General features: G+C 56.2%; 11 protein-coding genes across 11 annotated transcripts; 6 read left to right on the forward strand and 5 right to left on the reverse strand.

Moving 5' to 3' along the window:
- Positions 1-4: 4 nt before the first annotated feature.
- ACO1O0_000922 (6-phosphogluconate dehydrogenase) lies at positions 5-1,067 on the forward strand (the record flags this gene model as incomplete). The annotated part of the gene is made up of 2 exons (XM_083190418.1): positions 5-68; positions 193-1,067. 2 exons carry the CDS (start codon positions 5-7, stop codon positions 1,065-1,067), a joined length of 939 nt encoding a protein of 312 aa, XP_083054277.1.
- A 183-nt stretch (positions 1,068-1,250) lies between these two features.
- On the reverse strand, positions 1,251-2,641 carry ACO1O0_000923 (uncharacterized protein; the record flags this gene model as incomplete). The annotated part of the gene is made up of 3 exons (XM_083190419.1): positions 1,251-1,651; positions 1,711-2,581; positions 2,639-2,641. 3 exons carry the CDS (start codon positions 2,639-2,641, stop codon positions 1,251-1,253), a joined length of 1,275 nt encoding a protein of 424 aa, XP_083054278.1.
- A 662-nt stretch (positions 2,642-3,303) lies between these two features.
- Positions 3,304-6,971, forward strand: VAS1 (valine--tRNA ligase; the record flags this gene model as incomplete). The annotated part of the gene is made up of 7 exons (XM_083190420.1): positions 3,304-3,334; positions 3,397-4,245; positions 4,311-5,327; positions 5,383-5,842; positions 5,894-5,927; positions 5,982-6,513; positions 6,565-6,971. The coding sequence occupies 7 exons, from the start codon at positions 3,304-3,306 to the stop codon at positions 6,969-6,971; spliced, it is 3,330 nt and encodes a 1,109-aa protein (XP_083054279.1).
- A 181-nt stretch (positions 6,972-7,152) lies between these two features.
- PRP28 (mRNA splicing protein PRP28) lies at positions 7,153-9,393 on the reverse strand (the record flags this gene model as incomplete). Its single annotated transcript, XM_083190421.1, has 1 exon — positions 7,153-9,393. One exon carries the CDS (start codon positions 9,391-9,393, stop codon positions 7,153-7,155), a length of 2,241 nt encoding a protein of 746 aa, XP_083054280.1.
- Positions 9,394-9,707: 314 nt separating this feature from the next.
- MRPL25 (mitochondrial 54S ribosomal protein mL59) lies at positions 9,708-11,279 on the forward strand (the record flags this gene model as incomplete). The annotated part of the gene is made up of 4 exons (XM_083190422.1): positions 9,708-10,215; positions 10,277-10,347; positions 10,577-11,033; positions 11,197-11,279. 4 exons carry the CDS (start codon positions 9,708-9,710, stop codon positions 11,277-11,279), a joined length of 1,119 nt encoding a protein of 372 aa, XP_083054281.1.
- A 339-nt stretch (positions 11,280-11,618) lies between these two features.
- Positions 11,619-12,659, reverse strand: BMH1 (14-3-3 domain-containing protein; the record flags this gene model as incomplete). The annotated part of the gene is made up of 5 exons (XM_083190423.1): positions 11,619-11,729; positions 11,787-11,857; positions 11,928-12,169; positions 12,229-12,535; positions 12,599-12,659. 5 exons carry the CDS (start codon positions 12,657-12,659, stop codon positions 11,619-11,621), a joined length of 792 nt encoding a protein of 263 aa, XP_083054282.1.
- A 2,961-nt stretch (positions 12,660-15,620) lies between these two features.
- INH1 (mitochondrial ATPase inhibitor, IATP-domain-containing protein) lies at positions 15,621-16,063 on the forward strand (the record flags this gene model as incomplete). The annotated part of the gene is made up of 3 exons (XM_083190424.1): positions 15,621-15,742; positions 15,827-15,958; positions 16,024-16,063. The coding sequence occupies 3 exons, from the start codon at positions 15,621-15,623 to the stop codon at positions 16,061-16,063; spliced, it is 294 nt and encodes a 97-aa protein (XP_083054283.1).
- A 322-nt stretch (positions 16,064-16,385) lies between these two features.
- Positions 16,386-18,577, reverse strand: NSP1 (Nsp1-like C-terminal region-domain-containing protein; the record flags this gene model as incomplete). The annotated part of the gene is made up of 2 exons (XM_083190425.1): positions 16,386-16,574; positions 16,631-18,577. 2 exons carry the CDS (start codon positions 18,575-18,577, stop codon positions 16,386-16,388), a joined length of 2,136 nt encoding a protein of 711 aa, XP_083054284.1.
- Positions 18,578-19,592: 1,015 nt separating this feature from the next.
- ACO1O0_000930 (DUF5102 domain-containing protein) lies at positions 19,593-20,911 on the forward strand (the record flags this gene model as incomplete). The annotated part of the gene is made up of 3 exons (XM_083190426.1): positions 19,593-19,833; positions 20,012-20,166; positions 20,222-20,911. 3 exons carry the CDS (start codon positions 19,593-19,595, stop codon positions 20,909-20,911), a joined length of 1,086 nt encoding a protein of 361 aa, XP_083054285.1.
- Positions 20,912-21,237: 326 nt separating this feature from the next.
- On the reverse strand, positions 21,238-22,886 carry GCD11 (translation initiation factor eIF2 subunit gamma; the record flags this gene model as incomplete). The annotated part of the gene is made up of 3 exons (XM_083190427.1): positions 21,238-21,268; positions 21,324-22,310; positions 22,366-22,886. The coding sequence occupies 3 exons, from the start codon at positions 22,884-22,886 to the stop codon at positions 21,238-21,240; spliced, it is 1,539 nt and encodes a 512-aa protein (XP_083054286.1).
- A 2,369-nt stretch (positions 22,887-25,255) lies between these two features.
- On the forward strand, positions 25,256-26,914 carry ACO1O0_000932 (MARVEL domain-containing protein; the record flags this gene model as incomplete). The annotated part of the gene is made up of 4 exons (XM_083190428.1): positions 25,256-25,268; positions 25,332-25,732; positions 25,800-26,105; positions 26,162-26,914. The coding sequence occupies 4 exons, from the start codon at positions 25,256-25,258 to the stop codon at positions 26,912-26,914; spliced, it is 1,473 nt and encodes a 490-aa protein (XP_083054287.1).
- Between the last annotated feature and the right edge of the window lie 969 nt (positions 26,915-27,883).

Here is a 27,883-nt window from a genome sequence, read left to right on the forward strand (position 1 = left end):
TACTATGGCTCACGAGGAGTACCCTGTTCCCAAAATCGGGATCTTATCCGTGGGCGATATGGGGGCCGGTATAGCCAGGCTCCTGACAGCTCACGGGTTTCCAGTGGCGACCAACTGCCAGGGAAGAAGGTGAATTGCCCTTCATACCTGAACAAACCGAGAGGTTCCACTCATTGCTTTTGACCAGTGAAGATACGGTTGAACGAGCTCGGAGCGCCAATGTCGAGCTTCTGGCCTCGGACCTGGAACTCGTCCAGCAGTGCACCGTCATCCTCTCCGTCGTCCCACCGCGAGATGCCGAAGCGACAGCCCAGAGGATCATTGATGCGCTGGCGGGGGGATCCCGCAAAGGGATTCTCTACTTTGCAGACCTGAACGCCGTATCCCCGGGGACGGCCAAGACCACGGCCGCGTCCTTCGAGAAGGCCAGAGTCCCTGTCGTCTTCATTGACGGGTGCATCCTGGGAGGGCCTCCACGGCCAAAAGCGAGCGCCGACCCGGGAACCAACGGCATCAAGAGCACCGGAGATGACGACGAGAGTGACTGGGTGCGTCCGCGGATCCCCATCTCGGGGCCCCAGTCGCTCTCATCGCTCCCCCACGGCGAGCGCCTGGCCTCGGTCCTCAACCTGCGCAGCATCTCCCCGGACATTGGCGCCGCGAGCGGCCTCAAGATGTGCTTCGCCGCCATGACCAAGGGCTACACGGCCATCGCGACCCAGTCCTTCGCGACGGCCCACCGCCTGGGCGTCGCCGACGACCTGCGCGCCGAGATGGCCCACCTCAGCCCCGCGCACCTGGCCACGGCGGAGCGGGCCGTGCCGTCCATGGTACCCAAGGCGTACCGCTGGGTGCGCGAGATGGAGGAGATTGCGGCCACGATGAGCGGCGAGGGGGGGTGGGCGAGGGAGCTGTTTGACGGTGCGGCCGGCGTGTACAGGTCGGTCGCCGAGGATGAGGTGCTGGGCGGGGAGAAGACGGGGAAGAGGGTGAGGGGGACGACCCTCGAGGACGTGTCGGCTGCGATGGCAGAGGGTCTGGAGAGGAAGAGGAAGAAGACGGGGTAGTGTCTCTTTTCTATCCATGACAGTGTCCTGAGCGGACGTTTATTTAACGGATTGAAGTCTCATGAGCTACACGAACCATCTATTATAGAATACAAGCCCAAAAATATCTCCCTTCATCTCTCTAGTAGTACAATGGGGGTGTTACAAGTTGGTACAGAATGAAACAGTCGCTCGGGGCACCCCTCACGGTATGCCCAGCTGCGCTCCAGGCACGCTCAGCTTGAACGGAGTGGCTGCAGCGCCAGACAGGTAGACGGCCGAGTTGGAAATGGCGCCGAAGTGATCCGGCGTGATGACAATGTCATCCGTGGACTCTGTGCCTTGGCAAAGTTTCGAGGCGTCCTCAAAGACGCCAAAGACCAGACGATGGCGGCGATCGCCGCCGCTCCGCTGCAGCTGAGCCTCTGGAGACCAGATGCCAGAGCAGTAGAACTGGACCTCGGAGCCCACGGGGACAAAATCGGACTGCCCGCCGTTTCCGAAGAGTTTGAGCATCTCCTCCTCTTCCGAGGCAGGAAAGTGTGATGTCTCGGGGTCGAGGGAGAGGAGGCCAGCTTTGCTCCCCCATCCGCCGCCACCGCTTACTATTCCAACATTAGCGTTCCAAGAGGTCGTGGGTAATCTCGGGATCTCGGTGCCTTACATAGCTTAAACAGGCGGCCCCCGTTACGGATCGCCTCTATCAAGTTTTCCTTTGCACCCGCTTCCTCCAGGTTCTCAACGTGCCAGTTCCTGGCGTTGGCGGACTTGCCAGGTGCCGGGCTGACCACAGCCCAGACACCCATAAGCGGTACCTCGACCCCCGGCGGCAGCTTCTTCTGGATCTCCTTGTAAATGTCGTCGACGCTCGCCTCCAGCTCGGAGGAAGCGGGTGTCGAGCGGCCATCAATCTGGAGGCGCCGGAGAATGTTGCCGAAGCTCTCGGTGACTATACGTGGCTGGGTGAGTCCTCTCAGAGGCAGCCAAAGGTGCGGATTACTCGGGCTCTGGAGGGGGACGTTGATCTGCTGCTCCATCGTCTCTTTGCTCTGTACCAAGCGGGGAGAATCGCCGGACAGGTCGAAGCGAGAAGCCATCAATGTCGAAGGCTTGCCGTTCTGAAAGATTGTATGCGCAAGGGGGACCGTGACTGTCGAGGCATCGTCGAGCCCAAAGGTGAGAGCTCCGACGTCGTCGTTGCGCGCACTCCTCTCCTTCGTAGGGGCCCACAGCTGCGGGAGGATCACATCTGATGGGCCCCGCAGGACGGCTATACCCTCGTTCTCAGCCATGGACGGCCGGGTCACCGAGGGTACATGGTCGACGACAGCAGACACGAGGTGGAAGTGGCCCCCTTCTCCGGCGGGAGACAGCAACTCGGCCCAGCGCCCAGCAGAGGCAGCGCTGTCGATTAGCCTTGTCAGCCCAGGGCTCGCTAGGACCACAGCTGCGTCATGGCCTTTGTCTCCCGAGCCAGTGATGCTCATCTCCTGGCACAGGTCCTTGAACCTCTTGATCAATGCGTCCCCATCTCGCTAGAAGCAGGTTAGCGGGCCGGCCCGTCTCAGCACAGGATTCTGAGGGGAAACTACCATCAGCGACTGCGGTATCTCGGCAGTGAACAACGATGGACTACTGCTTGCAACCTCCTGCGTGCTTACAAACCTCTGCGTCACCGGCAGAGCCTTCAAAAGGCCCTTGAGATGAGTCAGAGGGCCATGGCAGCGTCTTGTCGCCGTTCGGAGCATCATGGCTATTATTCCTTAAGTCTGCTGAGTATCTGACGAGTAACAGATGCTCGGGATTGAGTCATCAGGACATGGTATTAAAGTCGATGCTGTTGAACGAGCTGAACCATGGTCGTGATGAATTCACATCCAACTTTCAAGTGTGGCTAGAGAACTGTCGTCCCCCAGACGCCTCCTGCGCCACATCACCCCCAGTACGTACCTTACCCACCATCCAACACCGGCCTGCGCCACACCAGGACCCCTCATCGACGCCGATTTTATCCCACTTCCTACTTCCGGGTCTCGTCCGTGACTCAACTTTTGCTGGGCGGTCCATTGGCTTTTTTCCTGCCATCAATTTCTCACATTTTCCGGTGTAGGACTGCATTCGAAGCCCTCGTTTGCGGGCTTCACCTTGAACTCCCATCACGACGTTCAGACTCGCCGTTCGTGCACTTCGCGTGCGATCAGTCTCCCCACGTCGACCCGCCAGTACAACCAGCGCCGCTGCCGCCGCCGTTGCCGCCATGGCTACCAACAGTGGGCGAGGAAACCCCAGTGAGTCTCCCGGCCGCTTCGCGATGGCCTCTGCAGTAGATCAAGGACAGTGTTCTGACCAGATGCTGCCCGTCTTCCAGTTGGGTCCACTGAGGGCCTCGAGAACAGCAACACGGCCCCCGCCGTCGCCGCCGACGTCAAGAACGACATTGCGAATGCCGCCTCTACCGACGGCATCGCGCCCAAGGTGAAGACAGAGAAGGAGTGTATGTGCCACCGCCGCCGGTTCACCTCTCTCCCCCGTATCCCCAGGACTGACTCGGGTCGCGTTGCAGTGGAAAAGGAGCGCAAAAAGGCCGAGAAGGCCGCCAAGCTCGAGGCCAAGAAGGCAAAGCTCGCCGCCACCGCTGCTGCCGCCAAGCCGGCCAAGGAGAAGAAGGTTAAGGAGAAGAAGCCCGAGGAGGTTATACCCGAATACGTCGAGGACACGCCCGCCGGCGAGAAGAAGCGCATCCGATCCTTCGACGACCCCCAGTTCAAGGCCTACAACCCTGTCGCCGTCGAGTCCGCTTGGTACAGCTGGTGGGAGAAGGAGGGCTTCTTCAAGCCCCAGTTCAAGGAGGATGGCTCCATCAGGGATGAGGGCAAGTTCGTCATTGCCCACCCCCCGCCCAACGTCACCGGTGCCCTGCACATGGGCCACGCTCTAGGCGACGCCCTGCAGGACATCATGATCCGCTGGAACCGCATGCAGGGCAAGACGACCCTGTGGATCCCTGGCTGCGATCACGCCGGTATCTCTACCCAGAGCGTTGTCGAGAACATGCTGTGGAGGCGCCAACAGAAGACTCGCCACGACCTCGGCCGAGAGAAGTTCGTCGACACCGTGTGGGAGTGGAAGGGCGAGTATCACAAGCGCATCAACAAGGCCCTGTCTAGCCTCGGAGGATCCTTCGACTGGAGCAGGGAAGGTACGTGAAGAACAAGAACCCCAAGAGGCCACTTCATGCTGAGCTGGCGCTGACCTCGTATATAGCATTCACCATGGATGAGAACCTCTGTGCCGCTGTCACCGAGACCTTTGTCCAGCTCCACGAGGAGGGCATCATCTACAGAGCCAACCGTCTTGTGAATTGGTGCACAAAGCTCAACACGGCCCTGTCCAACCTTGAGGTCGTCAACAAGGAGCTGCCAGGCCGCACGCTTCTCGAGGTTCCGGGATACGACAAGAAGGTCGAGTTCGGCGTCATTGTCCATTTCAAGTACCCCATCGAGGGCTCGGACGAAACCGTCGAGGTGGCTACGACACGTATCGAGACCATGCTGGGTGATACCGGTATTGCTGTTAACCCCAAGGACCCGAGGTACACGCACCTTGTTGGCAAGACCGCCATCCATCCCTTTGTGGAGGGGCGCAAGCTTCCTATCATTGCCGATGAATACGTCGACATGGAGTTCGGAACTGGTGCTGTCAAGCTTACCCCGGCCCATGACCCCAACGATTTCACCCTCGGTCAGCAACACGGTCTCGAGTTCATCAACATCCTGACCGACGACGGCTTCATGAACGAGAATGCGGGTCCCTACAAGGGCCAGAAGCGATTCGATGTTCGCTACACTATCCAGGAGGACCTCAAGAAGAAGGGCTTGTACGTTGACAAGAAGGACAATGCCATGAAGGTGCCCCTGTGCGATAAGTCCAAAGACATCATTGAGCCGCTTATGAAGCCTCAGTGGTGGGTGAGGACCAAGGACCTCGCTGGGCCCGCGCTGGAGGCCGTGCGCAGCGGTGAGATCAAGATCCGCCCCGAGACTGCTGAGCGAAGCTACTACCGCTGGCTGGAGGACATCAACGACTGGTGCATCAGCCGACAGCTCTGGTGGGGCCACCGCTGCCCCGTCTACTTTGCAAAGGTTGAAGGCGAGACGGGAGACGTCAGCGATGACAAGCGCTGGTTCTCGGGAAGGACAAGGGAGGAGGCTGAGGAGAAGGCTAGGAAGGCCCTGCCCGGCAAGACATTCACCCTTGAGCAGGACGAGGATGTCCTCGACAGTGAGTGCCCAAAATAGCATGACCATAACTTGAGAATGTCACTAACACCGTGTAGCCTGGTTCTCGTCGGGTCTCTGGCCATTCAGCACGCTTGGTTGGCCCAAGCAGACTCCCGATCTCGAGAAGCTGTACCCTACGTCGGTCCTGGAAACCGGCTGGGATATTCTGTTCTTCTGGATCGCCAGAATGATCATGCTCGGTCTGAAGATGACTGGCAAGGTCCCCTTCACCGAGGTCTACTGCCACAGCCTTGTCCGTGACTCGGAGGGCCGGAAGATGAGCAAGAGTCTGGGCAACGTTGTCGACCCCCTTGATGTCATCTCTGGCATCAAGCTCGAGGAGCTGCACGAGAAGCTTCTCCAGGGCAACCTGCACCCCAACGAAGTTGCCAAGGCCACCAAATACCAGAAGACTGCCTTCCCTAACGGCATCCCCCAGTGCGGTGCTGATGCCCTGCGCTTCACCATGGCCAACGCCACAACCGGTGGTGGCGATATCAACCTCGAGGTTAACATGTAAGCTTCCCCTACTCCGAAACCTAGCCTCAATTTGCTAACGCCAGGCAGTATCCACGGATACCGCAAGTTCTGCAACAAGATTGTGAGTCAACATGTACCGCTGAGGCCATCACCACTTGCTGACAATGCATTGTAGTTCCAAGCGACCAAGTACGTCCTGGGAAGTCTGCCGGAGGACTTTGTTCCCGCGGAGAAGGGTGGCGCCCCTGGAAAGACTCTGGCCGAGCGGTGGATCTTGCACAAGATGACCACTGCTGCCCGGGACATGAACCAGGCGCTCGCTGATCGGGAGTTCTCCAAGGCCAGCATCCTTGTCTACCGTTACTGGTACAACGAGCTGTGCGATGTCTACATCGAAAACTCCAAGTCCATCATCCGTGACGGCACCGAGGAAGAGCGCCAGTCCGCGCTGCAGACTCTGTACACGGCCCTCGAGGCGGCTCTAACCATGATCCACCCCTTCATGCCGTACATCACCGAAGAGATGTGGCAGCGGATGCCCCGCAGGCCCAACGACAGCACCAAGTCTATCATGCTCGCCGCTTACCCGACCTACAACGCCGCTCTCGACGACTCCGAGTCCGAGACCGCCTACGAGATCGTGCTGGAGTGCACAAAGGGTGTTCGGTCTCTGATGGCTGAGTATGCCATCAAGGAGAACGTCAATGGTAAGTTTGCACCACACATCAGCCATCTATCCACTTCTAACATCGTCCCAGTCACTATCCAGGCATACAACCCTACGTCGCTCAAGACTGTCGAGGACCAGGTCAGCTCGATCAAGACTCTCTCCGGCAAGGGTGTCACCAACATCGAGATTCTTGGACCCGACGCTGCCCGCCCTGCTGGCAGCGTCGCCTACCCCGTGGGCACGGCTGCGTCCGTCTTCCTCTATGTCAAGGGCCGCGTCGACATGGATGCCGAGATTGCCAAGGCCCAGAAGAAGCTGGACAAGGCCAGCACCGCTGTCAAGAGGCAGGAGAAGACCCTCTCCGACCCCGTTTACAAGGAGAAGGTCTCGGCTGAGGTGAAGGAGGCCGACGAGGCCAAACTGGCGGATGCCAAGCAGGAGGTCAAGAGCTACGAGGAGACTATTAAGCAGTTTGAGCAGCTTAAACTAGAGTAGACGATGCATCGACGGATGATTTCATGAAATGCTCTGGCGGAGTACAGGTAGAGAAGAAAGAATCAAGGATGGCAAAATACACACACACATTGATCTATTTCAAAGTCCATACATGGTATTGATTGGTATCATTATAAATCTAAGGTAGCTTAGCTGTTCAAGCAGTGATAACCATGTCATTTCAACGACCTCCCTTGCCTCCTCCCCCTTCGTCCTTCTTCATTCCCCCTCCACGGACTGGCCTTGACTGAGCAGCCTCGTGCCGTTTCAGCTCGTCTGGCACCTTGGAGATGGAACTCTTGCTCAGCATCTGTTTCAGATCATACAAGACATCGGCATCCTCGTTGCCCAGGAACGTGATGGCCACACCGCTCTTGCCCGCACGACCAGTACGACCAATGCGGTGGGTATAGCTCTCAATGCTGGTGGCCATGTTGAAGTTGACAACGAGCGAGACATCAGGCACATCGATACCACGACCAGCCAGGTCGGTGGCCACCAGGACCTGCGTCTGGCCCGAGCGGACCGAGGCGAGGGCGGCCTCGCGCTGCTCCTGCGTCTTGGAGCCGTGCAGCGTGACGGCCGACCAGCCCATGGCCTTGATATCGCGGGCCACGGCGTCGCAGTTGCGCTTGATGTTGACAAAGACAATGATGGGCGGCGCGAACTCTTCGCGCGAGAGGATCTCCTGGAGGCGCTTCTTTCGGCGGTCCTCGCCAGGCACGAACTCAACCCGCTGCTCAACAGTGTCCACAGCCTCGCCGGCGTTACCGATGGTGACTGTCGCTGGGCGTCGAAGATACTTCCTAGCAATCTTCTCCACGAGAGGCGGCATCGTGGCCGTGTACATCATGGTCTGGCGGTAGCGGTCCCTGCCGCCGAGGTAGCTCTTCATGAGCTGCGAGTTCTCAGCGTCGTCCGTGTCTGGCTTCTCGTTGGTGACGGGCAGGGCGTCGAGGATCTTGTTGACCGACTCCTCAAAGCCGAGATCAATCATCCGGTCAGCCTCGTCCATGATGATGTAGCAGCACTGGGAGAGGACCAGCAACCGCCTCTCGATGCAGTCGACGAGACGACCTGGTGTGGCGACGATAATCTCGGCGCCTTCGCGGAGGGCGAAGGCCTGTTCTTCGAGGGAGTGTCCACCGACGATGCTGACGCAGCGGAAGCCTAGGGGCTGAGCGAACTTGCGCGCCTCCGTCTCAATCTGCTGCACCAGTTCACGCGTCGGGGCGAGGATGAGGGCGTATGGTCCGTCATTCTTGTTGGTCTCGGTCAGGGGAGGTAGGTCGGAGATGTAGACGAGCAGCGGGAGCAAGAAGGCCGCTGTCTTACCCGAACCAGTGACGGCGACACCGATGAGGTCTCGCGCCTGTAGAGCGATGGGGATGGCAGCTCTCTGGATGGCTGAGGGCTCCTTATAGCCCACCCGATCCACAATGTCCAACAACCGACTCGGCAGGTTCGACTCTTGCCAGTTGCGCATGGGGTTGGGAATAGAGCCACCTCTAGTGCTGATGCCAAAGTCCTCCTTGAAGATACGCCAGTCACGCTCGCGCATCTCGCTAAGAGGCTTCTCTGACCAGTGTCTCCCCAGCCCTGTCCTCTCGGCACGCTCACGCGCCCTGTCGCGGGCCCGGTAAAAGTCCTCCATGATCCCCTTTGCGCGTTCCTTTCCGTTCTCCTTGTCTCGCATCTCGATCATCCTAGCCCTCTTGCGAGCCCGCTCTTCCGACTCTTTGTCGAACTCGCCTCCCACTCCCGCGAAGGAGGAGCCTCTGTTGACGCTTTGACTCGCGTACAGCGGATCGTTATCCCGCCATGTATCCTCGTCGGCGTCCCACTCAAAGTTGAACTTCTTCTCCATGGTGCGCATCCGCTTCTTCTTGGCCGAGAAGTTGGATTGCTGGTTAACCTCCGGGCCGAGATATCGTGACCGTAATAGCTCCGCCTCGATATCCTCGGCGGAGCGCTTGTCGCCCGTGTTCTTGTCGCCTTTCTTGGAGTCCCTGGCATCACGGTCGCCGTCGCGAGCGTCACGTCCACCACGTCCACGGGGTCCATCGCGCCTATCTCTTCCATCTCTTCCATCTCTTCCATCTCTTCCATCTCTTCCATCTCGCCCGTCGCGACCCCTGCCACGATCGTCGTTCATCGCCCTGGGGCCTGTGGGAACATGGTTCGATCCGTTGGGCACCCCGTTGGGTGTCGAGTTGCTGTTCTGCCGCGACTCCCATTTCCGCTCATCTTCTCTGCGTTTCTGTGCCTCCTCTTCAAGCTTGCGCTTCTTCTCATCCGCTTCCTGCTTCAACTTTTCGGCTGCGAGGCGCTCGCGTTCGGCCTTGGGAATGAACCTGGGTTTGGCTGCCGCGGCGTCAGCGGCCTTCTTTTTGCGCAGGATGTCTTCGACATCGAGAGGCATCGTGTAAAATTATCGTATCGCGCAGCTGATGTACAGAGCAACGACGGTGATGGGTTGGAATTTTATGGCACAAGAAAGTCAAGAGGTGGGAACCTCTTCGAAGGTCATGGACAAGGCTGAAAGCAAGTAGTTGCGTTGTGCAGGTTTGGGCCAATCAGCGTCCGCCAATCTTCCCGGATCAACCCCAGAGCTGCCAGGGTCAGAAATCTTGTAGCGCAGCCTCGGGAGGAGCCTCAAGTGCAGCTTTCTTTCCGACGACGACGAACGACGCCAGCAGCCTTCCACCGTCTGCCCACGGACACCCCCCCAGCACCATGGCTTCGAGCTCGCAGAACCTCATCCAGCTGGCCAAGTCGCTGCCGTCCCCGCTGCAGCGCTTCTTCGCCCGCTGGCCGCCCGCCGTCATCGTCCCCGAGGGCCACCCCCCGACACAGTACCAGGAGGCCCGCCCGAACCCCTTTAAGGTCTACAAGAACCCCACAACCGGCGTCTGGCAGGATCCCGTGTACTCGCAGCGCCGGCAGGCGCAGCTGGTCCAGATGGCGCGCGAGCACGGTGTCGAGCACCTGCTGCCCGAGACCAAGAAGGGTGTTGAGTACCGCCTGGCGTATCGCGTGGAGCACGGTCTGCGTGTGAAGGGTACCGGTGTGGGACAGAGCGTCAAGGGACACATCCACGAGAGACACATGATTTCCAAGTACGTTGGGCCGCGGCCCTTACTACAACAACTGCTACGGGGAGCGGCTACTAACAGAGAACAGGATGGAGAAGCGGAGAAAGGCCATGCTAGAGATGCCCGAACTTATCAAGGCCTGGAAGAGGGTAAGATCCCCAGTTGCCGTTTCAATTGCCAACGTCTTCAATGCTAACGCGCGGCATATAGGTCGGGAGGAAGAACTGGACCAAATGGCCGAAATAAATGCCTGGCGGACAGAGTTCACAGCTTACGCGGATGTACATTTACCATGTATTCCTATGTACCAATACACATACTATCACAAGTTTTGCTGGCACATAACGCTCGCCATGGAATCGTTACCCAATGCCCCATAAACATCCTTCGCGAAGATATATACAAGTCACGTGATACACCAACATGACAACTCCTAAGTGATGGTGTAAAATCTGTGGATGAAACCTCCGACACATACCAGTAGAGCACATGAGAAGCTCTTGCTCCCAGCTCATGGATCCGCCAAATCCCTCTGAGCTGGCAACCCATTACCAAGTCCTCAAGCTCAGCCCCGCCATTCTCGACACACAACATGACCCATCTACCCTCATAAAAAAGGCCTACCACCGCGCCCTCCTCCAAAACCACCCAGACAAGGCCACGCCCTCCACCTCCTCCTCCTCGCCATCTATATACACCGTCGACCAAATCACAAGGGCTTTCACTGTTCTATCCTCCCCATCACAGCGCGCCGCCTACGACACGTCCCTTCGCCTTCAGACCACCAGCGACGGCGAAGGCATCCCTGGCAGCCTCAGCACCAAGTTCCAGACGGGTGTAGAGAACGTAGACCTGGATGACCTAGCGTTCGACGACGCCGAGGAATGCTGGTATCGCTCCTGCCGGTGTGGTAACGACAGAGGCTACGTGTTCTGCGAGGCGGATCTAGAGGAAGTGGGAGACGAGGGTGAGCTAATGGTGGGGTGCTTGGATTGCAGTCTGTGGTTAAGGGTTCACTTCGCCGTCGTTGAGGATGATCAAAGTATCGTGGACTCTGGTCAACGGAATTAATGATAAAACAATACAAAAGGCCAATAAATGATGCTCAATGTGAACTACGATGTGTGCAGGTTATTTTCGCAACTTCATCCTCTACGAGTACCTCATGGCCAACCACCAGCAGGTGTCCCGTCACGAGTCCAGCCGATTCTGAGACCTTAATAAGAAGCTAGAAAAACTGTTGCACTGGATCTCTATCCACTGAGCCAGCGAGGCCATGTTTTTCAGTGTATTGAAAGCAATTTTAGTATTTTTTAATTGTCCAGACGGTCGCGCATTAGAGTCTAGAAGCAGGACCTTCCCAATGCTCTTCTTTAGGCCTCCGTGCCGAGTTCCGTTGGCAAAGGTCAAGCCCCTCCGTTTGTTTGCGTGTTTACTTAAACGATGCCGAGGCTCTTGGTCAAAAAAAGAAGTCTTTCCGTCCACTCCGTAGACACCATCCCACCCGACTCCAGCTCTGGGCGAACCCCAGAAACACTGCCACGAGGGTTGTTTATTCGGAAGCCTTGGGCTCCTCTGCGGCGGGAGCATCGCCAGCAGGGGCATCCTCCTTGGGAGGCTCCTGAGAACCAGAGTTGTCGGCCTCGGACGAGGTCCACAGGGTCTACACGCACCTAGTTAGCAAGAGCGTTCAAGTCGACCTTCAGTCTGTGTCACTTACGAGGTTATCGCGCAGAAGCTGCATAATAAGCGTTGAGTCCTTGTAGCTCTCCTCGCTGAGGGTGTCAAGCTCTACATGACGTCGTCAGCAACTCCGTGTCTGTGGAGAAAGAGCCCAGCCCTTCTTGTGGGGGAACTTTACCGGCAATGGCGTCGTCGAAAGCCTGCTTGGCAAGATGGCAAGCCTGGTCAGGGGCGTTCAGAATTTCGTAGTAGAACACGGAGAAGTTCAGGGCGAGACCCAGGCGGATCGGGTGGGTGGGAGGCAGGTCAGTCTGAGCAACCTCGGTGGCAGCCTTGTAAGCCTCGAGCGACTTGTCGGCGGAATCCTTGCGGCGGTCTCCCATGGCGAACTCGGCAAGGTAGCGGTGGTAGTCGCCCTTCCTGTGATTGTTGTGTCAGACGCTGGCTCTTCCAGAAGGGTACTAGTCAAGGGGGCGCACATCTTGTGGTAGAAGACCTTGGACTCGCCAGACTTGGCAGAGGGAATCAGGTGCTTGTCAAGGACATCGAGGATATCGTCGCAGATCTTGGCAAGCTCGTCCTCAATCTTCTGGCGGTACTCCTTGATGAGAGCAACCTGGGAGGAGTTGCCCTTGGTCTCCTCCTTCTGCTCAATAGACGTGACTATTCTCCAGGAAGCGCGGCGGGCACCGATGACGTTCTTGTAGGCGACGGACAGGAGGTTCCGCTCCTCAACACTCAGATCACGGTCCTCGGAAGCGACGATCTTCATGTTCTCAACCATCTCTGAAAGGGGGTTAGTGCCTCGTTGGATGATGCAGGGGCGATTTGGACAAAGGCGGCACGTACCCTCATAGCGCTCGGCCTGCTCAGCGAGCTTAGCCAGGTAGACAGCGTCTTCTTGACCCATTTTGGCGGTGTTTGTTTAAGGTAACGACACTGTGGTAGAACGAGTTAGCAGGTAAAGGGCATCTCGTGCGGGAGTGGCCACGGTAGCAAAAGGTCATAAACGTTGGGCAAGGCGGATAAGGGGTTGAGGTGGCGAAAACACATGGCTGAAGACCGCAAGCGAGACTTCTCCAGGCTTCGAATTGCTGGGGTAAGCCGCATGGGCTGTGGGAGGAACAGAAGGCGCGCGCGGATTTGCATGACGAGAATGGCGAAATTGGCAAAGTGATGACGCTCCCCCGCTCTCCTTGATCTCGTCTAGTGGGGTTGGACAAGTTGTACTGGAGATTTGCCCGGGCAGGTCGCAAAAAGCATCGAGAGCGCCCAATCGATTGTGATAGGACGTCTTTCGGGTCTCTCGCCGGTCTCACGGGCGTGTCGCGGTGGTGCAGATGTTCGCCTGCTGCAGCCTTGGCCAGGAGCAACGGGTGGGGGAAGGACAATGACGACAGAGCAAGTCCCAGCTCGAGCCGGAAACCAGGCGATGCGCATAAGATAAACGCAAGGGTCCACGTACCGTATTAGGGATTGGATCGGTATAAGAAGAGTTCCCTAGTCAAATAGACAATGGGGCTTGTTGAGGAGGAGAAAGTGCGTGGTGGACGAATGTGGAAGAGTTGGATGCGGCGGTGGTTGTTCAGTAGTGGTTTTGGGGGTGAAGTGAGGTGGGTTCGAGGCGCAGGTAATAATAAGAGCGCTCGGACGGGGCGCAAGCCAACTAAGGCAAAAGGCGGGCAAAGGTGGTGAGCAACGCTGCGGGCGGAAGTGGAAATTTGGCGCCGCAGCGGTTTCGGGGTCATTGTTGGGGAGGGAGCTCAGTGGTGCCAGGCTCTGTCAGCGCCTCACAGCGCCTCACAGCGGGACACGCACAGCGCAAGGGGGCCTGCTGTGGTGCCTGGAAACGCGCCAACTCCAGCACTAAACCTTGGACCCAACTGGGCGTCGCACGACGCCATTCGTCACTCGCCGTCAAGCACCGTCCAGGCACCCAATCACTGGGCCTTTTTCTGCCCATCATCATGGAATGGGATGGATCCTCCTCCTCCTCACGTGCGGTGCAAAGTCCTTAGAAGTCTCCCCCAGTGTCCTTGCCGTTCTTTGACGGTCAGCCCAGTACCACAGGTACATGAAAATACTTTCGCTTCATCTCCGTTGAGATTGGACCCCCAACCACAAGAGACACCATGCGAGAAGACATCCATTGCGAACGGTAGGGGCCTCCCAACTCGACCTCCTACGTATGTGGAGTACTAGGTAGTACTAGTATTATTACTCGCTGCTTGCTACGTACCGTCGACAATGGTCACAGGGAACTGACACTCTAATCTGGGCGAGGAGATGCAGCTTCAACAAGCCCACGAGAGCTCCGTGCGCGGAAAGCCCTCAAGAGATTTACACGCAAACGTGGTTCAAATTATGTCCTTGAACTAACTATATCTGTTTCACAGCTGTTACATCCACGATCTACATCACTATTTGTCTAAGATTGACTCATGAAATTCGCCCGCTCTAGTGGAGAATCTCGTCTAATTCCTCTGAACCTGGTGTGATGCACTGATATGGGCAACTTTCTCTTATATGGGAACTTATTCCATAAGTGGTAAAGTTACTCGGACTATAGGAGATATCCGCTTAGGGTGTATGTAAACTCTATAACGTGCTGCACTTATTCCGACGATGTTGATGTACTTATTGTGACGATTTGCTCAAATATTAGTAGAGATTAATACTACTTACTACCAGTACTACGGAGTACTGAATATATACCTACGAGTATCAGCCAAATACTACATACCTAGTAGAGACTTGTTACAGCCCGCGTAGCTTCGCTCAACTACAAATCAGACCTACCAAACCCATCCGCTACTGAGTTTGTGGTATGTGGGCATACGATTTACGAACACTTCATCGCAAATCATTCCTATAGACAACGCAAAACTAGTAGGTATGCTGCGTCAACACCGCAACTATCCCGTACTTAGATGGAGGTGGACGTTTGCGTCTTGGAAGTGGACTAGAGTACTACTAGTATGTACCGGTAGGTACTCCGTATAGCAAGAAGTTTTGAAAGCCTCTGCCCCATAAATGACGTTGACATAAACGTCCTCCTCCTCGCCCTTCTCGAAAACAAACGCCTGCCGAACATGGTTCATTTCTGACGCTAATCTGTCGACTTGTGTCCAGACAAACAAACATCTGCAGGATACGGCGTACAAACGCGTGGAATTGAGACACACAGAACAGCCAGGTGTTGACTCTAACCCGGATTCGCTAAGTCGTCCAGGTGTAAGGCGCTCAAGAGCATCGCACGTAGGCTGCGGCGGGGAGACGTTCTGGAAGAATATTAATACAAAATTTACCATGTAAAGCGACGAAGCTGCTCGCCGGCGAATATTCGGTGACGCAGTAGATTGTTGTACCTTATGCAAGTGTTTGCAAAGGCGTCGGGACTGAGCTCAGGACGAACTGGCCTAGTCACCCAAAACAGCCCATTTCTGGAGAGAGAAGCTGTCCTAAGTGGATCATGCATGTCATAAGCATCATTCCAAACAAACAACTACAACATATTTCTGGTAATACGAATTCTGGCCATTGGCCATTCGATCAAGCCCCGTCCAAAGTGGACAGAACGGAGCGACCGACGAATGCAGCCTGCTCCCAAAAAAAGTCCAGACCGTTGGAGCTCCTGCATCCAGTGCCGGCCTTTCCCGTGCCAGTTACTACGGTACTCTCGGTGGCTGTGCAGTTTCCCAGGCCAGCTTGGTACCCTGTTATGCCGTTTCCAGCTCCACCACTCACAGCTCAGGGAGCTCATCATGCCATCACCTGGCCATCCAGATCCCTACTTCTTCTCCCGATCATCTTTTCTCTCCTCCCATCCAACAGCCGACACACCAAATCATCACAAACCTCCTCTATCAAAATGCTCCGCCCAGTTTTCACCAAGACGGCCGCTATCCGTCCCTTGCGGGCCACCTTCACCACCACCGCTCGTGCTATGGGTGAGGGCGATACCGGTGCGCCTCCCAAGACCGGTGGCGAAGGGTGAGCAACGAAACCCCCCTCCCCCCTCCCCGCCATCCTCTCTGCATCAAAAGATGTTCGCAACTAACAATGACTGCCGCGCAGCGACGCTTTCCAGCGCCGCGAGAGGGCCCAAGAGAACTGGGCTATCCGCCAGCGCGAGAAGGAGAAGCTCGCTGAGCTCAAGAAGAAGCTCAATGAGCAGCAGCAGCACCTCGACCGGCTGTCGCAGCACATGTACGAACCTGGCCCGCCACCTACGAATTGGCCTGCGAAACCTGCTAACGGTTGTTGATCAACAGCGATGACATCACCAAGGACCAGGGCGGCGAGAAGAACTAGAAATACCCCTCTGGAAAGATCACGGACAGCCCGGATTGTCCGGGTGCCCGGGCGCGGAAAGCGACCCTCAATCAGCTACCTCACTATAGATAGTGATATAGCAGTGCCGGTCCCAGATTGGTCACCCAGGGCGTGTAGATTTCCGCAGTCTAGGCTAGTTGTACATTACAATGCATCGGGCTCGCATTGAGTGCTGCAAGTTCACTCAGCCCCCCCGTTGTTGAGTTCCTAATCAACTCTACGGTTACCTTCACCAGTGTCATCCAGAACTCCGATTCAAATAAACATTTTCTCAATCCTGCCCAGCTAAGCCCAGTCCTATTTACCTCCGGCCCATGTATGAGCGATAGAAACTCTCCGCCGCGTCGTTCTCTGCGCCCCCATAGTGATTGCCCAGGCTGCTGCTCGATTTCTGCGCAGCAGCTACCTTGGCCTGCAGTGACGAGGTGTTGGCATCGATCCACTGCAGTTGGGTCAGGTGTCCGTTCAGGACGCGCACAATCTGACTCAACTGTTTGTCCACGTTAGTTATTGTCATAGCCATTAGCGAAGGGCACGGTTACTCACAGGATCCTCAGGCTTAGAGCCCTTGCTCAGAGTTCCCGAAATATCATTAATCTCCTTAACCATCTTAGAGAGATCCCTCGACTTCTCATCCAGTTGCTGAGTGAGCTTCTCGGCCAACTTGTAGGTGCGCTCACGCTCCTGATCAGGCCCAGCGAGCTGCTCGCCTGGGCCAATCTGCTTGGCGAACATTTCCTCAACCTCAGACTCGTAGCGGTCAAGCCAAGCCTCCAGTTCATCCTGTTGGCCCTCAACCGAGGACAATTGGCGCTCGATTTCGTGGCTGGCTCGCTCAGCTTCAAAGGTATCAAGATAAAGTTTCTGGATCTTCTCCCCATTGTCCACCAGCTGCCTGTCCCAATTGGACACGACATTCGCCTGTTCCTTGAACTCCTTCTGGTACTTTGCAAGATCCGAGGCCCAACGTGTGACAATATCCTCCATCGTCTTGTTCTTGAGTCGTGCAATCTGAGAGGTAGGTCCACTAGTGGATGCTCCTAAAGCACTTGGGCCCGCGGTAGGCTTGGTTGCATCCGTCTCCTTCTCTTTGGACTTATCACCGTCAACAGCAGGTTTAGGGCCTCCAAAAAGGCTGGCTCCAGCCGTAGCTGTCCCTACACCGGATGTGGTCGTGGTCGTGGTCGTGCTAGGGGCTGCCGCTGCCGTGCTTGCGGTGGCAGGCTGAGATGTAGCAGTTGAAGCTGGCGCACCAAACAGCGCAGATGTGGGCTTCGGCGTTGAGGAATCACCAGTGGGCTTGGGGGCGCCGAACAGGCCTCCGCTGGGTGTGGACGCCGCCGCTGGCGCTGGGGCCGCGGCCGTCTTGTTTCCAAAGAGGCCACCCGCGGAAGTGGTCGCCGTCGTGGCGCCGGACGAAGCAGATGTGGTCGCCCCGGCAGCTCCAAAAAGACCTCCGGGAGTGCTAGCCGGGGCCGTGGAAGCCGGTGTAGTTGACTTGTTCCCAAAAAGAGGAGTGGCCGAGCCCGCAGTCGCCGTGGCCCCAGCCTGCGTGGCTGGGGTACTCTGCGGAGTAGAGCTTCCAGCGTTTCCACCAAAGAGCCCCCCTGTAGTTGAGGCAGATGTAGTGGCTGGCTGCTTTGCTCCGAAGAGACCTCCCGAGGAACTTGGCTGCGCGCCGCCAAAAAGTCCAGCTCCCGACGAAGCGGTTGTTGCTGGCTGCGAGGAAGGCGTGGAGCTAGAAGTTGTGCTAGGCTTCGCAGCTCCTCCGAAGAGAGCGGAGCCAGAGCTCTGGCCAGTTGTGCTGGGAAAGAGGCTCGAGCCTCCAGTCTTGGTGCTTTCAGTCGGGGGTGCTCCAGCGGGAGTGGTCGAAGCGCCTAGAGAGAACAATGGCTTTGCAGGTGTAGCCGCAGGAGCTGCTGAAGGAGTGCTGGCCTGGCCCTGAGTAGTGCTCTGTGTCTTGTTACCGAATAGACCGCCGCCGGCATCTGTTGTACCACCGAAAAGGTTAGCAGACGCCAGAGTACCTGAAGTAGAGGAGTCCGTCTGGGTCTCACTTGTGTTGCTCTGACCACCAAAGAGCCCGCCACCTGTGCTAGGGGTCGAGGAACCTCCCCCCAGCGGTTTCGAAGACGCGTCCTTGTTCCCAGAAGCTCCCGCATTCCCAAACAAGCCGCCCGAAGGGGTTGTCGTGCTGGTAGCGCCCCCTCCAAACATCGAACCGCCGGAGGCGGCTGGCTTAGCTGCAGTATTGGCCCCGCCAAAGAGTCCGCCGCTGGCAGGCTGGCTTCCGCCCTGGCTTCCAAAGAGACCTGTTCCACTGGCCGGTTTATCGCCGCCTCCCGAATTCTGGTTCGCCGATCCAAAGGAAAACTTAGGAGCACCGCCAGCACCGCCAGCACCGCCGAACAGGCCACCAGAGGCCGGCGCTGTAGATGAAGTATTGCCCGACGACGCGCCCGAAGAGGTCGTGTTTCCAAAATTGAACGCCATGGCTGTTATTCTGGGCTTCCGGGTTGTGATTGTCGATAGGAGTCTATGGGAAGGTCCGGTCGATCGCAAGTCGGCTTTGTAGGCTAGGCTTCGTACGAGGTGGTCAACGACGCACCATGCCACCCGAGACAAAGGGGGGGAAGAAGAAACCAGGGCGTCGTCCAGTTCGTGAAGACAAAATTATGCCTAGAGACGTATTCGCTGTATCAGCTGAAGACGAGAATGGAGGAGGGAAAGCAAGCCCAGGAGCTTTTTTGATGGATGGTTTGCTCCCAGCTCCACGCGCTTCTGAGATTTCGCACGGTCCTTTGGGATGCGCGCGCTGGCAGGTACGTACCTCCTAGAGGCCCAGCCACATTGGTTGCGCCCGGTGCGCCCCTTTCAGCCACAACCACGCAAACAGGAGAGAAGCTCAAGCACCTTCCACCCCAATTGACCCCACGTGATAGCCGCATGAAGGTGGACGTTCTCGACCTCATGGACTCTAGGGATCACCGATCCCCCATCACACGTCGCTCCAGTCATATTTTCCAAGCTGCAGGACAGTCTGCTGTACAGAACGGCGGAGAAACCGACATGCTACACATTTAATCGCTTGACCTCTGGGCCAAGCCCCACAGAACCTGTTTGCAACCACGACCGTCCATATCCACCTCCCAACACTTGCCATCGGCTTGAACGAATTCCATTGCCAGTCTCTCGAACGATTCATTTTCAAATTAATCTATTAATATGTCTGGCTCCGGGGAGCTGGACCCCCCGGCAGAGCTCCGTACGGCAGATCCCGGGGCTCATCAACTAGGTATGTCGACTGTGGACAACCGTTCATGGCACCTAAACAATCCGGGCAACTGACACCGATGCAGCGGGACATTCAGACTCGGAGGATCAATTTACAGACGCTCAGTCTGCCCCCCAGAGCTCGAACGAAGGCTCCCCTATACCAAAAACCAGAGTTGAGAAAGTCGACAACGAGCCTGCCCATGGCGAAGTACCCGGTACAGACGCGCACAGCATGAGACTAGAGGATGCGAAGCCTGACGAGATTGCCGTCGATCAAGAAGAAGATCCGGAACCATCCTCATCATCCGTCCTGAGTGGAGACGCTCCCATTACAATCGTGGAGGAGGCACCTGGATCCGAGCCGACCCATTCAGCAGAGTTTGAGGATAAGCGACGGGCAGATGCGACCCCTGACGTTGTCCTTGACTCTAATGGAGAGGCAAAGAGTAGCGATTCAGGAGACCTCAATAATGGTACGGTAATTGGAATGCCCAGGAAGAGATGCCATAGTTAACGGGCCAGTTCCATATACAGATATCCCAATACAGTCCTCGCTTGCCGCACCCGACCCAGAACATGGCGGCCGGCCACGGAGGAAGTCTTCAAGAGCTTCGAGGTCCCCCCTTGCCGATAGAGAATCCGGTGGTGAAGATGACGGGGGTGACGACGACGCCTTCGGAGATGATTTTGACGACTTTGAGGAGGGCGATGAGGATGAGGACTTTGACGACTTCGAGGATGGCTTCCAACAGCCAGACCCATCAGAACAAACTCCCCATGTGTCCCAGCATACTATACTACCATTCGTAAGCTCTCAACGCCTGCCAAAGGACAAGCCCTTGAAGCTAACACGCCTCGCAGCCGATACCAGATTTTGACGGACTTGGACACGAGGAAATGATATCTGCCACTGAGCCGTATTTAGCAAGCCTTTTCCCTCCAGAAGAACTGGATGTGCCGCAATTCCCCCCGCTACCAAAGGATTCATCGTCATTCACAACCCCGCGCTCAGCTTCTTTATGGTCCCAACTCGTGGCACCTCCACCCTTAGCTCCGCCGGACTGGATCCGGTCGCGCATCCGCCGCCTATTCCTCGTCTCGCTCGGTGTACCAGTTGACCTCGACGAGATCCTCCCTGCATCGAAGCAGAAGAAGCTAGTTCTACCCTCGCTCAACATCCCCTCCTCGACATCCCCCCGGACATCGAGCGACTCTCGCTCAGCATCACAACTACGGCAAGGTGAGGGCAATAACTCGTCCACCTCTGTCGACACACAAGGGAAACCAAAGAGAAGAAAAGGGCCGCCGCGTCAGCCAGAGCTAGACATGGTGGCGGCGAGACACATGTGCACAACCACAGACGAAGCGCTGGATGGCATGACAAACGAGGAGCTGAAAGCACACGACACCAAGTTGGAGGCCCTTGAGAGTACGGCCAAGGAGGTTCTGGAATACTGGAAGAAGAGAACAGATGAGAAGATTGCAGAGCGGGAGATGCTAGAGGGGGTCATTGAGAATTTGGTCAAACACGCACGCAAAGTTCGGAAATAGACCAAGAATGGGCATAGCTTGTCCAAATTCAAGTAATCGATTCTAGCTGCTTCCGTTCCCATTTTATGCTCTGGATGCCCCCCTACATCACATAGGCCGATGACATTTTTGTCCGGCAAGAGATTCCCTTCTCCAGACAAGCTCACACGCAGATGGTATGGTACCAGAAGATTATCATGATAAACCCAGGCCTTGCCCAGAAGCCGACCGTCTACATTCGTCACCGTCACCCACTCGGCCGCTTCCTGGGCGTCTCGGGTCTGTGGGGCCTTTGGTATCTTGGTCCATAGTCTTTTCATCCTCGCTCACTATCCCAATGCTTGAGCTTAGGAAGTGCTAGGCTCCAAGGTAACACCACTAGATATATATGTTAGCTGGAATCTAAGAAATAGTGTGTGAGTTTATGACTTACGCCGCAATCGTGGCCCAGCCAATGAGGCGCCAATGCTTGTCGATACGACGGCTCAGAGCAACCTTCTCGCCAATGTTTGTGCAAGCCGGGCTAGTGAGAACCAGCTTAGCGGCATCCTGCTTGATGGCGGCAACCTTGGCGCCAGTCGAAGTAGAGCCAATGTTAACCATAATGACCTCGTTCTTGGCGAGCTTGGCAACCTTGGCCTGCTTTCCATCGGCGGTCCTCACACCAAGCAGACGGCGGAGGAGATAGAAGTTGACCTCAATCTCACTGTAGATCTCGGGGAGACGGCCCTTGAGGCCGAGGACGAAACCGACCAGACGATCGGCTCGGCAAAGGGTAGGGTCGATGCGGGTTCCGACACCAATCAGGCCACCAGGAACGGCGTACTTGAGGTCGTTGGCCTCCGAGTTGAGAGACACGACGCGGCTGAAGATGGGCGTGCACTTGAGAGCGCCGCTGTCGTCACGGGAGACGATACCAGGACGGATCTCAATCTCATCGCCAAGCTTGATGACACCGTGCAGGATACTGCCACCAGCGACACCACCCTTCAGGTCATCGATCTCAGCACCAGGCTTGTTGACGTCGAAGGATCGAATGACGATCATGTGGGGGTCCATGGTGAAGTCTCGGGGAGGGACGGGGATGGTGTTGACGATGGCCTCGTTGACGGCATCGATGTTGAACTTGAGCTGGGCGGAGATGGGGATGACAGGCGACTTTCCAGCGACCGTGCCACGGATAAACTTGAGGATCGACTCGTGGTGCTGCTGAGCGGCCTCTTCCCTCATGAGATCGACCTTGTTCTGCAGGATGATAATCTTGTCCAGCTTCATAATCTCGATAGCAGCCAAATGCTCCGAGGTCTGGGGCTGGGGACACGATTCGTTGCCGGCAATGAGAAGCAGGGCGGCGTCCATGACGGCGGCACCAGACAACATGGTGCTCATGAGAATGTCGTGACCGGGGCAGTCGACGAAACTAGATATGTCAGCTATCCGATGCGCACACTTCCTAGGCGCCTGGGGGGACTTACGAGACGTGTCGCAGAAGCCTGTAGGTGCCACCGCATCCTTCGCGCTCGCAGGGAGGATCGACCTCCTTCTCGCTCTTGTAACTCCGGAAGCATCCCGGCCGGGGGCACTGAGGGTTGTCGCACTTGTAGATCTTGGCGTTGGCATAACCCAGCTTGATGGTGATATTTCGGATCAGCTCGTTCTTGAAACGAACAGTCTGGACACCAGAAATGGCCTTGACCACGGTGGACTTTCCGTGAGCGACGTGGCCGATGGTTCCGATGTTGATAGTTGCTTGGCGGGCGATAATCTCGGGGGTCAGTGGTGACAGGCTGGCGACATCGAGGTCCTTGGGGTCGGTTTGCGGGGGCAGAGGAGGTTTTACGTGGGCCTCCTCGGGAGCAGGGGCAGACTTCTTGAGAGCCGACTTGAGGGGCTTCTCATCGTTGATATCGCCAGCATCGTTCTGCTCGTTGAGCGACTCGCCGGAGTCGGACTCGGAGTCGATGTCGTCGTATTTAGGGTCGCCGTTGGCAGACATGGTGGAGGCGGGGCACGAGATCGTGATTCACAGGGGTTCGCAAGTCGATATGGGGTAACGGCACCGTCGCGGTCGGGGAATCGAAGTTATCGGGTGGGAGGCAGATGAGGCGTAAATTTCTGCTCTCTGACCGGGGTTTCGGCGTCGGGGTCGCTTGACGTTGATCGTTGCGTATGGTTGTTTGTCATTCGGGGGTGGGCAAAATTCGTCGTGGGCTGTCATTGAGGCCCAGAGTATAACCCACGCTAGACCGAATAAGGTGCGATAAGCTGATAACATTTCTGCCCCTCATGTACGATGTGGCGGAGAGGCGGGAGAACATCGGCCAACAACTTAAGCTCAGTCCTCACCTAAGAATAACACCAATCTACCCTAAATCAAACTCGATGCCATTACTAGTATCCGAATCCATACCAAGAAATGAATACCCAGTAATGAAGGGTTCGTTCATTCATTTTAAATTGACGTCTGGTTTGGGAAATTATTATAGTGAGTCCAGTATCGGGACTAGTTATATGTTAAATATGGCAGGAACCAAAACGCGTAATATGATACTGACATCAGGTCGAATATTGACTTAGTTCACCAATAACCTATGGCGATGTTTCAATTGTCCTCATTCACGAGATGAAACGAATACTTCACATGACCACATTATCGCATCAAGGATCTACTTGATGCTTATCGAGGCAAGAGGGAAGAAGAGACGCCCCGAGCTGCCTAAAAATAGCAAGTGAATCAATATCACACCACCATGCTGCCAACAGGCATGGCTGAGTACGAGTAGAGGGCAACACACACCTCAAAATAACACCTGTAGTGCATGTTGGGGGTTCATTTATATTTATCTGTACGGAGAACGGATAGCGGCTTGTCCAACAATAGACCAAGTCTTTCTTCTTCTTCTTCTTTCTTTAACTTTCCCTATGGAAGGCCGTTTATGCGTCCAATGTCGTGATACCTCGGGGCGCTCGCTGACGTTGGTGTTCTTTCCCACGTGCTGGTGCACGAGGCGTAGCTTCGGCTGGGCTGGAGCCTCCAGATAGACTCGTCATTTCTGGACCCGGGTGGTCGACGCCGTCCCACTATGTAATAGCAATATCTGGGACCAGTATGACACCCAAGACAACAGGACTCGCCGTACACCGTACGAAGCACAAACATGAGGGATATGAAGGACAGAGCAACATGACGAGGGACGAGGACGAATCCGATGGTGAGCTTTGCCGCCGACGTCTGCGGGTGGCTGGAGCTGGGAGTCGGTCGTCACGGCTGTGGCGCCCCTCATTGGGCACGGGGAGGTGCGTGGGCTGGCCGCCGCGCAGGAGCACAGCCAATCACGAGGCCTGGCCAGCTCCCCAGCGGCATTGGAGGCGGTAGGCGGTTAGTCGCCCGCGCAGGGGTCCCACCCCATCGACCAATTGGCGCATTCGTTTCATCGGGCCCTTCCTTCCTCCGCGAAACCACCACTGCCAAGTCGAGTCTTGCTATGGCCAACCAACCTCAACAGCCAGCGGATGCGGGTTCGCAGCGCCAGCAATGCACCATTTTGGTGCACCGGAGCCAAAAGCTTGACTGCTGGATTGGCAATTGGGATGTTTTCTCCAAGACCCGACCCCAACCCTCCAAGACCAGGGCAGACCGGGGTCTTGAGATGGAGGGCCGCGGCCGACCTCCCTCCCCGGCTCCCGTCTCTAATTCTCTCTAATTCTCTCTAATTCATATCGACTCTTGATTCCCCTCTCCATCATGGCTCGCTTCTTCTCTCCCGCTCCGTGACCCCAAGATCCAGCGTTGCCCAGTATCCAGCCCCAGTCTCTCTGCGAGAGTGCACCCTTTGCCTGTATTGATGGTCAATCGCCTGGCTGAGACTGTATCAACATCTTAGCAGACTGGGGTCTGATGCCAAACCTCCACGAATAGCCGCCGGGTTCAAAGTCGTGGGCGTCTATCCAAGCTACTTGTCACTTGCTTGCATTCCCGCCTCTGCCTATCAGCGCTCGCCCTCACCACCCGTCCGTCATCAAGGTAAGGTATACAGACAACCCTCCTCTTCTCTTGGTGTTCCCTTCCCTGCCCTCGGCGCCTGCTGCCGTCGAATAAGCTGCCTCCGCTTCTGCATTGTTGGCCGCCCTCAAAACTCATTACGTCCCTCCTCGCACCCGCACCTCTACTTCCATTTCTCCTCTGTTCTCTCGATAGCTGGTCTCTCGATTTCCTTGTCTTTTACTCTTGCCTTCTCTTCTTCAAAGAGAGCCTCGGACTGTGTCGGAGCAGCTCTTCATTATCAACCCGAACCCGTCTAATAATCTCACGGTTCTCTTTTCTGGTTACTGCGATTCCTACTTTATTACACACTCGCTCACACAATGGCTGGGCAAGGTCCGCACTCCAATATGCAAACTAGCGACTGGGCCAGTTGAACAGAAACTAACCTGCTCATAGGCGACGATAAGAAGCGCCCTGCCGCTCTGAACCTTACTCCAGCCCGTACCGGGACCGCAGATTCGTCGTCCTCGGACGAATCACTGAAGCCTCGCACTCCCCGGTTCGCCGAGGCAACCTCGGTCCACTCTCCCGTCGACTCCAGAGGCCCATTTGCGGACCCTGAAAGCTCGCACGTCCTCCAGCTCCAGGTCGGAGACGTCGGGTTCGGATACCTCAAGGGCGAAAACCACGAATCGTCCCGTGTCCCAATGACGCCCAAAACACCCCTCAAGAGCGCCATGAAGGTGCCGGGGACGCCGGCGAGGCAGTTCAGCAACCCTCTGAGCCCCACGTTTCGAGAGGCGGATGTCCTGGAAAAGCGCGAAGGCTCCACCGACAAGGAGCAGGCCCGAGACTTGGTATGATTCCCATGTGGCCTATGTGACTGACTTGCTCGAGACCCAGTGGTGCTGACCAACTTTGTAGAAAATCAAGACGCGAGTGCGGCTAGCTAAGGTGGCTCTTCGTGGTGTCAACTTTAGCTGTGCGCTCATCATTGTGTCCATGCTCTCTGCTTCCTTCGCCATCTTCAACGCCACCAAGACCCTCCCAAATCAAAGCGGCATGCCTTCTTGGGCGGAAGGCACCAATACATGGCCACAGATACTTGTCCTCTGCATGGCCTGCCTCACCCTGGTGGCATGCATCGCCGTCTTCCTTGCCTACTGCCGCGGAGGCCATCGGCGAGCGGAGAAAGTTGCCACCTACTACACCATGTTTGCGCTTGGCTGGGTAAGAAGCGAGAATTCTGTCGGTTGCATCTTTGACGCAGGCTAATCCCACCATAGTTCATTCTAAGCATGGTCCTCTGGGCCGTCACTGCTGCCCTGTTCCAACACTCTCGCAGCAGCTCCGATAACAAGGACATGTGGGGCTGGTCCTGTGTCAACAACAAGAGAGAAACTGTCTTTGAAGACAAAGTCAGCTACCAGCTCGTCTGCCGTCTGCAGAATTGGACCCTGATCTGCATCATCATCGAGGTCGTCATCGAGGTCCTCTGCATTATTCTGTACAGCGTCGTCTTCTACCGCTACTATACTAAGCGCCGCCTTGCTAAGTCCATGGACCTACGAGACCGCGCCCGGTCTGACCTGTACCTCGCCCAGCTCCGGAGCCAGTCCGCACCTAACACCCCTGGCTTTGGCGGCCCCAAGTCCCCGGCCCTCAGCCAGTATGCCATGTCTCCCCGCCACCCGCCCGCGGCCTACCGCAATCTCGGAGATATTGAAGAGAGCCCCTTCACCCCTGGTGGCCGCGTTGTCGAGCCTCAGTCGCAGTTTTCCCAACCGACGCCGACCGACTTCAAGCTGCAAGCTCCTCCCGTCAAGGCCCCATCTGCCACCCCCAAGATGAAGCAAGCCGGCTTCTCCCCCGATGAGCCCACTCGCCAACCCACGCCACCCTCCGAGAACGTCCAACAACACGTCCCTGCCGCAGATGACGAGCCCGTCTACGATGCCGTGCCCATCCCCGGTGCCTACGCCGGCCAGGCAATCAAGAGCCCGCCGCCAGCGCAGACCTCGTTTAGTCGGTCGAGCTAAGCATCGCCTGGGGTTGTGTCTATAGAGGGGCTAATATTTCCGCTCCAAACTTCTCGTCATTCTTTTGTGGGTTCAGCTGGGCTGGCGACTTCTTCTATTTGGGATTACATGGCAAATGGGCATTATACCACTGGCGTTCTTGAGGTAAAGCGAGGCAGACAAAGGTTGCGAACTGAGCTCAAGTTGTGTGGCTCTAGTTGAAGATATAGCAACTATTTCTTTGGGTCAGAGATGTGTATAAGTTAATGAGGAAAGATTGTGGTGATTTATGATGGGTGAGGCGGAGCGAACCTCTCGTGAAGGCCAAAGGATGCTCATCTATGATTGTCGACGATAGAACTGGCAGATATGAATGAGAGTGTCCCGTTCCTTTTCTCCTCAATTTTGATGGTTGACTATTACTTCGTATAACAAAGTCTTATAAAATATATGAGCATTGATATCAGACACCCCCACCGCCCAGTCGGACGTGGAACCCTTACCAGCCTAACCTTGGGGGTGCCTATTTGTATAATTTATCCCTCTTCGTGCCATCCTGTGCTCATTCTGTCTGGCTGGCTGGTCTATTTGCACACCAGGTTGGAGGTCGGCGGTTTACTAATATTACAAGGCAGAGAGGGGGTTCATGAAAACATCGTGATTACTACGTTATTCAAAGGTCATCAAGGTCGCATCGCAGTCACTGATGGGGAGAGTAGAATATTGAAGTAAGAGAAAATCATTGTGCGAAGGACCCCGTAAATACAGAAACAGCCACAGGAATAGCAGTGTGAAAAGCCATTGCATTACTTTTGGTAGCCCGGCTCACCTTTTGAACATTAAAGGTGAAAGGACTTCCCGAGCCTTCGTCACTCCACCAATAAATCCACCCCCTTCCGTCAAGTCACCTTCGGGCCGCGCTCGTCGCGGCCCAAGATGGCTCTCTAAAAAAAGTCGAATCTATCGTCACTTGCGACAAAGAAAAGGACA

The sequence above is a fragment of the Amphichorda felina genome, assembly GCF_050947745.1.
Source record: "Amphichorda felina strain 45539 chromosome Unknown scaffold_1, whole genome shotgun sequence".
In the NCBI taxonomy this organism is placed as follows: Eukaryota; Fungi; Ascomycota; class Sordariomycetes; order Hypocreales; family Bionectriaceae; genus Amphichorda; species Amphichorda felina.